General features: G+C 36.2%; 1 protein-coding gene across 1 annotated transcript; it reads right to left on the bottom strand.

Moving 5' to 3' along the window:
- Positions 1–72: 72 nt before the first annotated feature.
- LOC113289909 (sodium/hydrogen exchanger 6-like) lies at positions 73–9,835 on the bottom strand. The gene is made up of 22 exons (XM_026539343.1): positions 9,456–9,835; positions 9,303–9,354; positions 9,130–9,189; positions 9,000–9,024; positions 8,748–8,833; positions 8,494–8,605; positions 7,497–7,559; positions 7,349–7,368; positions 7,153–7,250; positions 6,496–6,524; positions 6,339–6,370; positions 6,190–6,237; positions 6,020–6,080; positions 5,834–5,931; positions 5,667–5,742; positions 5,547–5,566; positions 3,975–4,072; positions 3,748–3,857; positions 2,593–2,679; positions 1,796–1,890; positions 1,591–1,673; positions 73–492 (listed from the first exon to the last, which is right to left on the bottom strand). Exons 1-22 carry the CDS (start codon positions 9,676–9,678, stop codon positions 425–427), a joined length of 1,644 nt encoding a protein of 547 aa, XP_026395128.1. The 5' UTR covers positions 9,679–9,835; the 3' UTR covers positions 73–424.
- Positions 9,836–16,176: the final 6,341 nt, after the last annotated feature.

Genomic DNA, 16,176 nt, shown 5'->3' with positions numbered 1-16,176 from the left:
AAGAAACCTTATCGATAATGGCAATGGCTGCCGCGGGTTCCTCTTACTCATCCCTGGAAGTACTATGGCATCTGAGAGGAATTTTAAAATAAAAATAAAAATGCAGTTACATGAAATTGTAGAGCATATTTATTGAGAGATTTTCAAAATCTTGAACTTTTCGTAGAAGGGTTCGCATAATGACATTTAATCTGTATATACACGTGTAAACCTGCGCTAATATACTGCTTACATCTGTCTCTGTACCACCACCGTTTTCTTTTTCTTTTCTTCATCAATGGGGTGCAAAAGCTAGCTAGGCACTTTTGTTAGTTAAATCCAGTTACCCCCACCTTCCAATTCTATCCATTTACCACAAAAAATATCTTTGCTATAACCATATAAGAAGCCACTGCTTGGAGAAAAAAAATCCAATTGCTTATCTTCACCCATGAAGGCCTCGAAATCCCCTGCCATTTCTTCTAGAACTTGGAGCTGCTGCTGGTAAGCCACCTGTGTTATTTAATCAATCAACATGCATAAGTAGAGAGCAGATTTTGTGTCAGATGTTCAAATGCAGAAGAAAACTTGTGAGAAATATAGGAAAAGAGAAGGTAAGGAGAGAAGTTACGACCAACTTATCTAGAACCACAAAGAGAAGTTTAGAAGAGGAGAAGAAAAGGTATGAGTTACGACCAATATGTGTACTTTGTTTTCATCAGGTAACCCCCAAAAAACATTTAATTAATCAGAAATGTCTGCCCTATCCCGAATATTACTTTAACTTTTATTTGTTGACCACAACCTAGAATGTTAAATCCAAAATGTAACATAACCCCGTGCAACATCTCAGGCCAAGTGATCTCTTCAAGTATTTGACGCATTTTACAGACAAGACATTACGCGCAGATAATTCAGCTTAGACTGGTTCTTATTCCATGTATATGTACTAGACATAGAAGGATGCATAAAATCTGTAAAAAATCAAGGATCCATTCGTAGACCTCGATGTAGTATTTAAGATCTGTAGACATAGTATTTAAGATCTGTAGACCTCGAAGTAGTATTTCTAGACATAGTATTTAAGATCTGTGACCTCGATGTAGTGAGTCACATGGCTGTAAGTTCGAAATCAAGGATCCATTTGTAGATATTTCACTTCTCTTAATAAAACCAAAATTAGTTTCTTATACGAGGTCTGACTCATATTACAATCCAACTTGTTTACACTCTCCTATTACTGATTTAAGTTTGTAGCTATATCAGTCCACCCAACAAAATTTTCCAGTTGCACACTCTATCCTATTGTTACAAGCTCTTTCTCCAAGGGGTAGCAAATGCATTGGGTCATTTACGAAAGCAAGTGAATCGATGTGGCAATTCAAAGGGGCTTAGATTTTAAAATTTTGACGGAGTCTCTATCTTAGCTATTTCAAATTCTAATATTATGTCTGCCAGGCTGCCAGCACTATGCTGGGTAGAAAAGGCACCACAGATTTCTATACGAGGTTGGACATATTATTGTTGCCTCGTTCGAGCAACTCAAAGCACGGACCCTAAAAAGTAATATGTACGCCGGAATATGCACGAATAAAGGTTTCATGATCTTACCATCATCGGAATCTGAATCTCCACCTTGTGTAGTAAAGAATGGGGTGAGATAATTCTTGTCTAAAGCCGTGAAAGATGCGGCGCTGCTACCACAGAAAAGAAGAGAAGACAAAAACTAATATAGAAGTGGACAAAAAAAAGGCAAGATGGAAAGAGGACATAAGCAGATTGAGTGATGATAACAAAAATCAACATCAAATAATACCTCTTGTGGAACTCCTTAAGCTTCATCTTCAACTTACTTCCTGATGAAGCACCTTCATCATAAGAAGGAGCAATATAGCTACTATTTTCAAAACTCTGAAACAGGTTATGCGGTGAAATTGTTAACATTTTACCCATTAAAATGAAGGGAAACAAATGTCAATTGTTTCTGTTAAATAATTACCTAAACAAACAACAAATACAATGGAAGTATGCTGGATTCTGTGCAAATTTAAAAGGTGCGTATGAAGCCCACTAATAGTTCTTCTGGATGAAATACCTTCATCATGAGTTACTCTTTACCGCTATTATTCAGTCTAAAAAAAGTTATATTAATCCCCAGAGGGTTAAGTTAGTTGGATTCTAATGTATATTTGAATATCGATCAATGCTTAGCAATTTCACAAACTACATTAAATTATGGACCAGAACACAATGCTCATTTTCAAACATTGTTCTACAACCAAATACAGGTTCTATGAAATTCATACCTAAAAGCGTGAAAGCCTTTCCAAATTAGTGCATACTTGAGCTTAGTTGCCTATGCTACATGTAACTCTAAACGGAACCAAACGCATAACTCTGCACGAGAATATTTGTCCTACACATATCTGACTGTTCCTTTTCCGGCATAGGTTATGTGGATTCAGTATCAGATAAGATATAAAGAATATGCAATTGATAACTGTCTTACTAACTTCTTTCCCCAGTTCCTCCAATGCCCACTAGAGACCCTGGTAACCACCTATTTAGGTATAAACAATATGCAACTTACAAATTTTGTACGTAATAACTTACTTCACCCAAGGGTCCATCATCATGACCATCACCTACAACATGTAAGGCTCCCAACATAGTTCCAGTTGATCCTCCAATCAATAACACCTAAAGAATTCCCAAAATATGCTAAGATAAGAACAAGCAAAAATCTGGAAACATTTCGTATACACATAATCATAAGACATGGTAACAATGACAAGTAAGCACAAAGAGGATAGAGAAAAAAAGGAAATTGTGGAATAGAACATCTGCGAGTCTCAATGCACTACAAAAATATGTAAGAAAGACGAAAGGTCTAGGTATGTATACATACTGCACTTGTGTCGAAGCTTGATCAATATCATATAGAGTATCCTATGATTAGCTTAAAACATATCGATTTTGAAGGAACTAACTTCTGGGCAAGAGAGGCTTTGTGCAGAAACATGCTTAGCTCCACAAGCATGTAACACCCATGACAATCATAATCCCTAATATGGATAAGAATAGAGGCCAAGGATAGGAAACAATGTACCAGTAAATCTGTAGTACAGTACAGGAAACGCAAATCTAGTGCTCAAGCTTTTAATCTCTATATTATTTTTGTATTATCGACAAATAGTGGGTATTAAGTCTCCCCATCATCACATGCATGCAGTTTATGTGATATTATGCATATATAAATGGTACATCATTTATGTGTTTCCTGATGATAAAAGGACTAGGAAATCAGTTGTTTTAATATGATATTAACACGGTGCTGAAATGTCCTGGTACCGCATGCGCATTTATTTTGACCATATTTTTCTCTAAAGCGCTCATATCTGCAGGTGAAGCAAAACTTTCGTGCCGTACGAAAGTTCTCATTATTGTATAGGGAATCTTTTCCAGAAAATTGATGGCAACAATATGGAGCCCAATTGCAGTTTCATATGCAGAGATGACACTCTAGTTCACTTGCTGTAATACAAAATTCTTCACCCATGTATAAACTGAACCAAGTAGACATATTGTCTACACGAAGCAGGTGGAGAACTCTTTTCACCTTTGAGAAGTTTGATCGCTAATTTTGTAAATCAGGTTGGTCTATGAATATACACTCTAACGCCGCAGTCTATTCACCGAAAGAGTTTGGTGTTCAACAGACTATGGACGTCAAATATTGAAATAAAAATGAAAACCACACAAAATTACCGTCAAAACAACAATCGCAGTGGTTGCTGTAAATATTGTCTGGCCATGTCCCTCGGGGAGATCGTGAACTGATTGTAGAGCAAGGGCGAAGGCCATCGCCCCTCGAAGTCCTGATCATCCATATAAACGATGGTATATAAAACCATGGGGTTGAAAAGGTAAATAATGCATGAAGCTGATAATATAAAAGAAGAGGCCGAGATAATTCCAAAGCAACAGCTTCTTACCACTATACCAAAGTGCCTTCTGGTGATTGGAAGGTATTTGTCTGTTTGCAGGTCGAACCATGTTGACTAAGTATCCACAAGAAAATACATTCACCGCCCTTCAGATAAAAATTAGAACACGTTTAGAAAGTAATTAAGTTCTTACACTAAAAATTAAAGAATCAAGGGGCAAAAAACCCTCAAACAGGGCATGGATAAAAAGGATAGAACGACGAATTACTAGCAACACATTGGAGAAGTTCAAATGTTTAATATATTCCAACAGTTACTATAGTTGGAACCAAACTGTGGAATGTACCCAAACGTTTCAGTCTGGGTATCTAGGTTTTCACCCAAACTGTGAAAACCTGAGATCACCTTGCAGACCAACTCAATGAGGTAAGTGATACATCACATAGCATATTAGAACCATGAGTAACGAAACAAATAGTAGTTAAGGATGGAAGAGCGGGTAACCATATTGCCTACCAAAGACGTATCTGTGGTGTACAAGATGGACATAAAAAAGATGAGTACCTGAGAAGCAATGTAGGATTCCACCTTCTTACATAGGGTTCATGAGCGGTATATTCACTCATAGAGCCTATGCATGTAGCAGCACATATTTCACTAATTCAAATTCAGCAACTAGACTAATAAGCTAGATATGTATTATTTTATTACTTTAATTGAACCAAGCTTTGGAACTGGATTATGCTGCCGACACAGACTTCTACTTAAATGAAGATCTAATAGAACAGCACAATAGTCCACATTGCATAAAGTTTCCATTGACAGGGGACACAGGACTGCAACTCCATTGAAATAGCAATACCACACATGTTAACTAGACGCAGATGATTAAGATCACCAGAAATGTATAGGCCTGGTTTAATCATTAAAGGGCTGATCATATATTCAAATAATATAGACTAAAAGCCAGGTGACAAACCGCAGTAAATTTTCTTTCATCACCCGTGCCGGAGTAGCAGCAGAGGCTTAGCAATAAGTGCAGTCTCCAGCATTAAGACTCTTTTTAAAAGAAAACAGTAATTTTATTATTAGGTAAAGCTTAGCTTTATACAATTTCTTATTTCTACCTTTTCAAACTGAATGACGTGACAAAATGCATATGTCAAGCAATGACCAACTTTTTAAAAAGAGCGCACACAATTTTAACCAAATGGGGACAGAAAAGGAAAGACATGAAACAGCAAGGTCACACTTACAATAAGATATTGATCAAAATTAGAATAGTAAAGATGGATAGTCATAGGGGTTATTTTGTTTTGGTACTCAAGTTTTGTCCAGCTTTGCTGTTTGGTCTAACATTTGTCCAGCTTGGTGTTTGGTACTTGGAAATGACGTTGACCCGCGTGGACTTGGTTTGACCTTAAAGTCTGTTTAGTATTTTTTTTACTCGACGGTGCTGGTCAAACCGAGTCCACGCGGGTCAACGTCATTTCCAAGTACCAAACACCAAGCTGGACAAATGTTAGACCAAACAGCAAAGTTGGTCAAAACTTGAGTACCAAAAACAAAATAACCCTAGTCATAGCTGAAATCGAGGGATTATGATGTTTTTATACGCACCTTGCAATAACAATAAACAGCTGGATGATCATGAAAGAAGAAAGTTAAGGAACAACAGAAGCCAATTCAGAGCAATTTCTAAGATTAAAAAACTCTCTGAATGCCAGCCAAAAAGGATACAATTGAGAAAAAAATGAATCCAACATGCGACCAGCTATGCTTTTCCATAGCTATATCAAAGCCCATGTATATGAAGCTGCAAGAGAACAAATTAATCAAGATAGATTGACAAGTTACAAGCAAATCGTAGAACTGGAGAAACTGTTGAAGGTCAGTGTGTCGCTCACACAAATGTTTCTGCCAATGATGATATCAGATGGAAAAAAGCAGCAACAAATCTCTGAGAGTTCTCTGACAAATTTGAGAATGTATAATGCTTCATAACCTGGAAACAAATACCAACACCGTTAATAGTGTGTTAGTACTTCCTCAGTGAGATTTATATAGTTATAGTCTGCAAGATGTATACTCACAATTCCCGTGAACAATATTGAGACAATTCCAGAAAGGCCAAGACCTTCGGCCAGCATGTATCTAGAAAGTGGATCATAATATTGTATTGCAGTAAGCAGAACGATGGATCCATCGGAAGTGAAAAGGTCTTTACAGTTAAAAAAATAATGAATTAGAGGATGTTGCTTACGAGAAATAAGGGAAAAGCACAAACAGACAGCACTCTAAGTTCTGAAGACTGAAGAGAGCAGAACACAAAAACATTGTCAATACAGTTCCTTATTAGCAGTGAACCATAGAAGTTGAGTAGGAGGTAGAAAGAAATGCAGCAGTACTCACTTGTCAACATCCAAGCCTGCATACTTAAAAAGGTGCTCAGTGGTTAAGGTCTCATGTAATCATGTTGTAATTTATGAAGCAGATACTAAGGACGAATCGTTGAAGCATGTCAAAAAAAAAAAAAAAAACAAAACAAAACCTAATAAATGAAGGATATCAAGGCAGACGTAAATCCAACTCCAACCCCTGCAGAGGAGATATATGTCAGGAGAATTGAAGGTTATAACAGGAGTTAACAGACAAAACCTGAAACAAGTTGACCACTTGGCAGCTCGAACAATACCAAATTCAATATTAAGTCACCCGATTGCTAAAGACGCATCAACAAATAGTAATATCGATATCAAGTCACTTGACTACAGGAGAAGCATTCCACGTTAACCACACTATATGCAAGGTAGACTTGTGTAACTATTCGTGAATTTCCTAGGCAAAGAGAAGTCAGTCGATTACTAAAGAGCCATCAACAAATAGTTAAACTCGATATCAAGTCACTTGACTAAATGGTGCATTACACATAAGACACACTAAAAGGTAAAGCTGTGCAACTACTTTTAAATCGTGAACTTAATTGATTACCTAGACAAAGAGAAGACTGCAATAGCATAATTTCCATAAAAATTAAATTTGCCATTTAGAGTAAGAAATAAGAAAGACACTTGATTAAAGTGAAAGAGGTCATCCAGCAAAGGCGTTCGGCAAATAAAATCATGATAGATAATTATAAAATAAGTAAGTAAAGGCTAGCCGAAGGGAGAGCTCGTATACAAAATAGATCTCAATACACAAAGGTAACATGGATACAGGAAGTTACCTGCAGACATTGAGCCAACAAAGGTCTCGAGAAATCTTAGGATGACAAGAAAGAAGTTCAGCCCAGATGATGCTTGGCTTCTAACTGATGACATAGTCCTGCAAAAATGGCAGCATTTGGCTTAGAAAGGTTTGAACACGGTACAGAGTTTAAGACTAATTTGCTCCCGTATTAGTGAGTAGCTCCTCAAACTGACCTGTACAAGGAAATGGCCATCTTGAAAATGTCCAACATGCAACAAACAGGCAAAAGACATAAATATATGCACAGAATCAGTTGGTACCAGAACAAACCTACTAGAAAACAGTAACCACAATAAATAGCAAGAAGTTAAAATCTCATACTGCATCGTTCAGAACAGATTCGCCAAACACCAGGGCGTATAGGTTCATGTCAGTCCCAAGTTCCTGCAGTTAGAGGCCACATCAAAAGAAGGTTACATAATACACATTTATCGAAGTATGCAGTAGAATTCTCAATATAAAGAAAGTGCAAAAAGAATTAATCAATGATTTTGAGCATGTTAATGCAGCTTGATAATAACAAGAATCTTGAGTCTATTATTTGATTTTAACAAGAAAAATTAAGATCCTTTTAAAGTTAGTAAGAGCAACTGTAGAGGAATTAGGAAATAAACTAATATTTTCAAGGGTCATAAGTTGAGTGTACAGCAATTTTGGGTTCACTATATCTCACCTTATTTTCCTCCCCTCTCATGTTCTTCTTTTTTCTACCCAGAATTTACTCCGGTTTGTCCTCTGTTTCTATCAACTTCTACACTCATTTCGAATTTTCTTATCCTTTCCTTTCCTTTTCTTTTTTTCCTAATTTTTTCTTCTAATGCCTCTTCAGGTTCTGTCGACATGCTGCATTAGTCTGTCATTTTGTGTAGGAATTAAGATACCCTCATCTTAGGTTTGATAGCCATAGTAACACTGTGGAAAACTGCAAAAGCCATAACACCCTTCCCTACTTCATAACCTATTAAACGGAGTCTTAAGTTTTGACTGATGCATCATGGACATGATTCATTTCTTGAACTAGTTCGCCTAAGAACCCTCAACCTCATCACACATCTGATGAATTTGTTACCAGCTCCCTACCCCATTTAACAAAGTCTTAAGTTTTTTCTGATGCATATCAATGTGGTGTAAAAAATTTGCAGACATGGTTCCTTTCTTGAACTAGTTCGCCTAAGAACCCTCAACCTCACCCCATATCTGGTGATTTTGTTACTAGCTCCCTAATGTATTACTGATACTCCAATCCAAGTCAATCATCAAATATATTTTAGAGAAGAGCATAATAAGATGGGTATAAATAATGATGAAGATATGAAACCTGGAAGATGGATAACACGGTGACAGGATCTGTTGCGGAGATAAGTGCACCAAACATTAAGCATTCAACAAAAGGAAGTTTATACATGAGCAGCAACACACCACCAAGATATCTGTGACTCAAACAAACAAGAAATCCACATTGAAATTCAGTGAAGCAAAAGAATATACAATTCATCCTTAGTCAAAAATCCGAGGCAGAAAGATGTAGCAGAAGATGATTGTGCATAATAAAGAGAGAAACAAGTTACTTACACTAGAACTCCAGTAACGATAGATGAAATAAATGTTCCCAGAATTGCAAATGTAACAATGGCTCCAAAGTTAGAAAAGAATGGTTTCTGCAAAAAGACACAGCGTGAGAATTAGAATTACTCGGATGAGCAACCGCATATGACCAAATTTTATTGAATAACATTGAATTACGTTAGACAAGCAATTGTTGGCATAAATGCTAAAATGAGCAAAGTCAACAAAATAATATTGGAATTTTGAGAATCCACTTACTGGTGCTAAACTGAATCCTGACTGAGTAATCGGAAATTATAGGTCAAGAGAAACAATTATTCACAATATATTCTTTGAAAATCAACAACTAAAAGTAATATTAACAAAAATAATTGGGTTGGGAGGATATAATATAATTGGCGGCAACAAGAACAAAAAGAAGAATTCCTCGTGAAAATTGAACCAAGGCCTGCCAAATGAACAATAATGAAATCAATAAATCAATGAGTCAATGACTCAATAACCCTGGAAAACAAAACAAAAGCGAAAATGAAAATGAAAAAAAAAGAAGAGAAAACGTACCTGATGCTTGCTTCTGTATTTGAAACGTTAGCAAGTCCACCAACAATCAAACCTAAAAACAACAAGCATAATTACTGATAATAATATTAAGTGAAACCCTAGGTTGATGAATTGTGAAAATTTAAGATAAAAGAGAGTAAAGTAGGAACGAACCGATCAAAAGCGAAGCACTAGCTTCGGGAACAAAATAAAATTTATGACGACGAAGAAGATGACCTAATACGAATGATAAAACAAGCATCATTATCTGCAATAGTATTCCTACTCCAGCTGCTTGTTGTTCCTTTGCTCCACCACCACCACCACCACCAGGTGGTGAAGTCGAATTTGATGCTGAAGGAGATATCATTGACATCATTATCACCTCCTCCATCATCTTAATCCAGATGGATATTCCGGGTTTTCGATTGATCTTCTCTTTCACTTCTTTCTTTTCTTGATTTTTCAGTCAAATGTTACGTTTCTTCTTTATTTTTCGTCACTAAGGGAGACTATCCAAAACAAAACCCATCTGCTAATAGGATTATTTATCAAAGGTCTGTCCACGCCATAATTAGTTTTGATAAGTTTTTTTTTTTCTTTTCTTTTTTTTTTTTAAAGAAAAACTTTATTTATTTTTAGAAGAAAGAAAAAAGCTTACAAGAAACTATAGTTGGATTTACTTGCACATCTTTGGTTTTTTTGATAGGATGTGTTTAGGGGTTATTCTGTAAATCAATTTTTATTTCATTGGGAGGAAATATTTCACATGTAAATATTGTAATTCCTGGCTTGTAAATAATTTTTTCTTTTAATATAACCATTCCTAGTTGGAAAACTAGTAACATGCTGTGGTCCAACACCTTTTTGAATAACTAAACCTAATCTAATGAAAAATGAATTTTTTATTTTTTGATACGAAAATTTTGATTAACATTTAAGAGTTATTACAAGAAAATGAAGAAAACAAACAAAAACAAAAACAAAAACAAAAACAAAAACAAAAACAAAAACAAAAACAAAAACAAAAGATAGAAACCACCGAGATTCCTAAAGTGATTCAGTGTTGGACACTCATGTGTTGCCTCGTTAAAGTCTTGATGAGGAAAACCCATAGGGACAAAATCTTGATGAAAGAAAGAGTACAACGCGAAAGTACGAAAATAAAATGGTACTCAAACAAGTTTCAGTCTAAACAAAGGTAAAAATTTAGTAAACATGAAAGATGCATATCTCCGTCTGTACTCAATGAGAAGTCATCTAATATTGGCAGTATGTAATAGTCCGCAAATAAGTTGTGGATGAAGAGTGCCTCAGCTCGCGATAGAACTATAAATGTAGGTTCCCGCGCCCTTCTAGTCACCTCGAACCTTAATATAAGCATCATGCCTAGCGATGTATTTTTCAATCTTAACACAAATTCAATAGTTTCATTACCAAGCTCACCCAAGGTAGTAAAAGCCAAAGAACCAAAACTATAACCATTGGCTCTATATATATCAAGGTATTTACCCCTTTTACGCTCTACATCTTCTACACCACCCCCCGACAAACGGAGAAATCCCAGTCACATCCAAACAAGTATCACGACCTTCCTCCCATTTGTAGACAAGGATGTCTGCTGGTCTGGAATCACTACCATTGCGAGATAAGAAACCCAAAGTCGCTTCAACTTTAGTGTGTACACCTGTCCTATAACGAATATCCGCAAAGGTGTCACGAACAAGATCATGTTGAAAATTGAGCCCAACTTCATTTGCAAAATAGAAGGCGTGTTACAATACAAATATTTACTATTTTCTGCATAGAGGGGAATGCCCAATCTATAACAAAGAACTACAAAAACTGACTTGATCCAATTTTTTTCCAAGCCCGTCAGTAGGAATAGCAAGTAAATAATTGAGCATGCTTGATTCTATTACATATTGCCAAAGTACTGAGTCACGCCGTGACATATTGAAAAGTGAAGGCATAGCTTTCATCACACCCGAAGCATGATGATATGTTGGACCCTCAACTGGATTGCCTAAACATGTAGAGTCATATGATATATTGTGTAAGAGAATCCCTATACATGTAGGGTTTGAGAATAAGAAACCAAAAAACAATACTGCACGGTATCAAACATAGAATAGATATCAAGACCACTATCTCTGATGGGTAAAGACACTAGCCTCTGTTGTATTAAGCCAAAACCTGGTCCATCACCAGTCACTAGTTCCCTCATATATTTATTAAGATAACTATTGAATATTACTTGTGCTTATTTCACATGATTAGGAGCAGTAGTACGCACTTTAAAGTAGAGTTTAGAAACACATGTACAGTTTTAAAGAAGTAGCAACTCACTTTGGGGATCTTCAAGTCTGCGTACTGGCGTCATCAACTGAATGGTCTTATCTACCCTGTCAAGAACCGATTGGCTGCAAAGATTAGCATTCAAACTCACAGGACCAACAAGTAATTTAACTCCTATAGAAGATCTACCTATACTAACAGGAAAAAAAAATACCATCTTGTAGACTCTTACGTCCATTGAGGGCCAAAACAATTTTGTTTTTCGAATATTGAGATGAAGCGTACAGCTACACCTTTATTCTTAATAATATGAAAATCCTTAGAAACCTACATGGTATCACATGTAATGGTACCATCATCTAAATACCATGCCCGCCAATCAAGTTGACACTGTTGAGATATCTTTAGAATGAGAGGATGCAAGGTCAGTGAGAAAAGTAAAGTCCCTAAAGGGTTCCCTTGTGTTGATGGGAGAAAACGATTTACTGGTTTTTGAGGAAAAGTGGTGAGACGAGGGTCGGTTCCTCAAACGAGCAAATTGCCTTAACTTTTTGCAAACAAATGCACTGCACGGGAGTGCTTTGAGTTCGAGAGATAAATCTGTAGGACTCCGGCATTGTTAGAGCATTGCTCGGTCGAACTCGCAAGCGTTGCTATCTCAAGCTTGTTTGTCAAGTTTAGTTTCCAAAACTATAAGTCTTGATTTCTAGTCTATTTATAGCTATGTCTCGGATTAGGATAGTAAGTATAGTTGAGATTTAGATTCCACGGTGTTCATCGAATGAAGACGAAGAACTACTCAAGGGAATTTGTAGAACTTCATCAACAAAATATATGTGGAGACTTGAACTTATCTATCACTCAAAAGTCTATCCATTTTATCTCATATTTTGAGACAAAAGTCGTATTGCTATATAGACTTCAATTATACACATTTGCTATTTAGAGCTGAGTTTAGTTCACTTATCTATTTCTCTAAATATGTGTTGGTAAGCTTTCGCTTTAACCAAGTTCATCTTTACCCTTGACGAAAGTCATATTGATTATTTGAATAACTTGAAAATCGCTTTGATGCTAATAGTTTGTGGATAACAACTATTGCCATCCTCTAAGAAAAATGATTGAAATGAGAGATAAAACAAGTAACCATGTTTGGATATAAGTATAGTGTGTATTCGCATTTGTGTAAAAATCCAAAACCGGGAACCTAAGTATGCGTACCCGTACGTGTACTGATTGGTTGTTGGAAGTTTGGAATCTAGGTATGCGTACCTGTACGCGTACTGGCGGAAGTTTGGGTTCCGTGAATTTCTGCCGGAGTTTGGAATGTGAATTGGTATGCGTACACGTACGCATACTGGCATAACCAAACTCGGTCCGGCTACGTAGGTATGCGTACCCATTAGCATACTTAAGTAGGTTACTTTCTAAAATCGGTTTGTCATGAACTAAAACATTTATATAATAAGGAATGCAATCTTTTGCAAACCCTGGCTATGATGCTCATGAATTGATTCCAGTGAATCAAAATCGATTTTGCTTCAATTGTGTCTTGTATACTTATATAAGATCTAAGCAATTGAACAACTCTCTAACTAGTTCATTTGAGTCATTTGAACTAGCTATGGTGAAGATGAATAAGGTTGATATGAAAGTGCTCATATGGCTAACTATTGGTTAACTATTGTTGAACCGACTAAGTGTACACGTTTAGGTACGGTTACCCAAACATAAATGAAGTTACGTTTCATTTGTGTATAACAAGCTAAGTTCGATCTAACGGTTGAAAGATATTAGCTTGAATCTAATCAGGTTTTAATCTAACGGTCAATGTTGAATGCTTTGTTACCAAGGTAACTATAAAGGATAACTCTAGCAACTGGGAAACCTAATCCCCACACCTCCTGTGTGATACTAGTTGCATATGCTAGATTTGATTCTCCTTTAACCTTAGGTTTTTCACTAAACCCTATAGGTTAACGACTTGAAGACTTCATTGGGATTGTGAAGCCAGACCCAACTATTTTCTCTGTAGTTGCGTGTTCTGATCTTGTTGTTTTCTATCGTGATTGAGTAGTATCTTCTTTAAGATTTGCTTGAGATTTTATCTCCGATAGGCAAGATTGAAAAGTAGTCACAAACACCTTTGTCTCATCATTTGTGATTCCACAATATCTTGTTTCATTAATCGATTAAGATTATTGTAAGGTGACTGATAATACTAGGCTGTTCTTTGGGAATATAAGTCTGGTTTATCAATTGGTTCATGTTCACCTTGATTTATCAAAAGACGGAACAAAACTCGTAGGTTTATCTGTGGGAGACAGATTATCTATTCAATAGACTTTTCTGTGTGATACAGATTTGTTTATCAAGTCTTCGACTGTGGGTCATAAGAACTCTTAGTTGTGGGTGAGATCATCTAAGGGAAACAAGTGCATAGTATCCTGCTGGGATCAGAGACGTAAGGAGCACGACTGTACCTTGAATTAGTGTGAGATTGATTAGGGTTCAACTACATTCCAATCTGAAGTTCATTGGTAGTAGGCTAGTGTTTGTAGCGGCTTAATACAATGTGGTTCAAATCTGAACTAGGTCTCGGGGTTTTTCTGCATTTGCAGTATCCTCGTTAACAAAACTTCTGGTGTCTGTGTTATTTATTTTCCGCATTATATTTTGTTATATAATTGAAATATCACAGGATGTGCGTTGAATCTCAATTGGTAAATCCAACCTTTGGTTGTTGATTGAAATTGATTGATCCCTGAACACTTGTCTTTGGTACAGTTCAAGTTATTTCTCTTATATTCAATCAGGATTGTAAATTCCTATTTGCTTGATTGCGGATTGAATTGAGAAATTGAGATAGAACTCTTTGATATACTTTTTCTTAAGATTGAGTATCACTTTCTAGTTGATTCTCTTGAAAGTATATTGGAGTTAGTCCATACAGATTGCTAAGCGAAATATTGGGTGAGGTTGTTAGACCCCCGCTTTTTTAGGTCTAAACCAAGAAAATGGCCGTTGCAGAGTCAATTCGGTCACAAAGAAGGGATGAATGTTGATCTGTAGGAGGGAAGCTGAGAAGTGATGTGCGGGATCAATGATGATCAAAGGATTGAATGTGTTGTGGGTTTATGCAAATTGATGAACTGTTGAGTTCAAATAAGTTTGAATTATGCTCTGTTGAGAGTGATTTTTCATATGAGAATTCTTGTGATAATTCCCATTTATTTGAGATTGTCCGTTCAATCATGAATTGAGAGACTTATTTATATTGCAAGAATGTTGAAACATAATCTCCAGTAAGCGTGACGGTTTCTCAAGTGAAAGAGTGGAAAAGTGGGAAATCGTGGTTAAACTAGTTTCATGTCGTGCGGAGACTTGGTTGATCGTCCACCCACTACTTTTCTAACTTCCTCAACCGCTTGCACGACTTGCTCACATTTCTCATTATGGATGAACACACGTGTCGTAGGCCGCCAGACCAAAACCTTAGTAAATATCCCCCATGCCACATGATTGATGTCTCATGATTGTGGAGTCTGCAAGGAAGACGTGTATTTAATTAGTCAGTTGTTGACTTGATTAGGCGATGAGTCTTAGTATTGCTGAGTCGAGCATGATTGACGAATGCTCTATGATTTATGGATTGGGCATGTCTGTTGAGACATATGTATAATGTTGATGGTTGAATCAACATGATGAATATTGATAGTCTGAGCAAATATTGTTCATTTGATGAATTATTAAATATTGATAGTTGAATCAATATAGTCTCGTATGAGAAAATATTGCTCATTTGATGGATTACTGAATATTGATAGTTGAATCAATATTGATGGTCTGAGCAAATATTGCTCATTTGAGTAAATATTACTCGTTAAAAGAATTAAATATTGATAGTTGAATCAATATTGCTAGTTTGAGCAAATATTGCTCGTCTGATGAAATATTGATAGGTGGAAATTTCTGAGGAGCCCAAGTTTGGTTCCTCTCTCTTCCAGAAATCCATCATTAAGATGGTATATATTTGTAGCCTAAAATACAAGATCTACGGTTAAGATTAGTAGGTTTTGGTTGAATTCAAATTTCCACTTTTCTTGTAGGACTGAATTAACCTTTTGATTCAATTTGACTAAACTAATTTAGTTAAGAAACTAATCCAACTTTTACTGTTAATTTGTTGATGGCCAGAAATATCTCCGGAAATATCTTCTCATAAAAAATATTTTCCGACATTCATTGCGGATAGGGGTTATTACATGAAACTAGTTGGAAGTCTAACAAGCTAAGCTCCAACGACATACTACTACATTAATTGAACAGGTTGTCGTGCTAACCTACCAGCGAGCCTCATGGATAACTTAGCCAAAGAAACCGAAGCGGGAGGGGGCTGATTACTGGGAAGAAAAAAACTTCCTAGTAAAAAGCTTATTTTATTTTAGATCTAAGAAGAAAAACACGGTCGTTTCTCTTCTCTTCTTCTTTCATACAGATTTTTTTTTTTAAACTGCATTAATGAAAATTTCCATCTCCAAAAAATAATACATCTTGATTTTTATTGACAGCAACATATCACAGGCACTTTAAGGTT

This window comes from Papaver somniferum, chromosome 6, assembly GCF_003573695.1.
Source record: "Papaver somniferum cultivar HN1 chromosome 6, ASM357369v1, whole genome shotgun sequence".
NCBI classification, from domain to species: domain Eukaryota; kingdom Viridiplantae; phylum Streptophyta; class Magnoliopsida; order Ranunculales; family Papaveraceae; genus Papaver; species Papaver somniferum.
The sequence above is the reverse complement of the archived record's forward strand: the minus strand, read 5'-3'. Positions and strand labels throughout refer to the sequence as shown.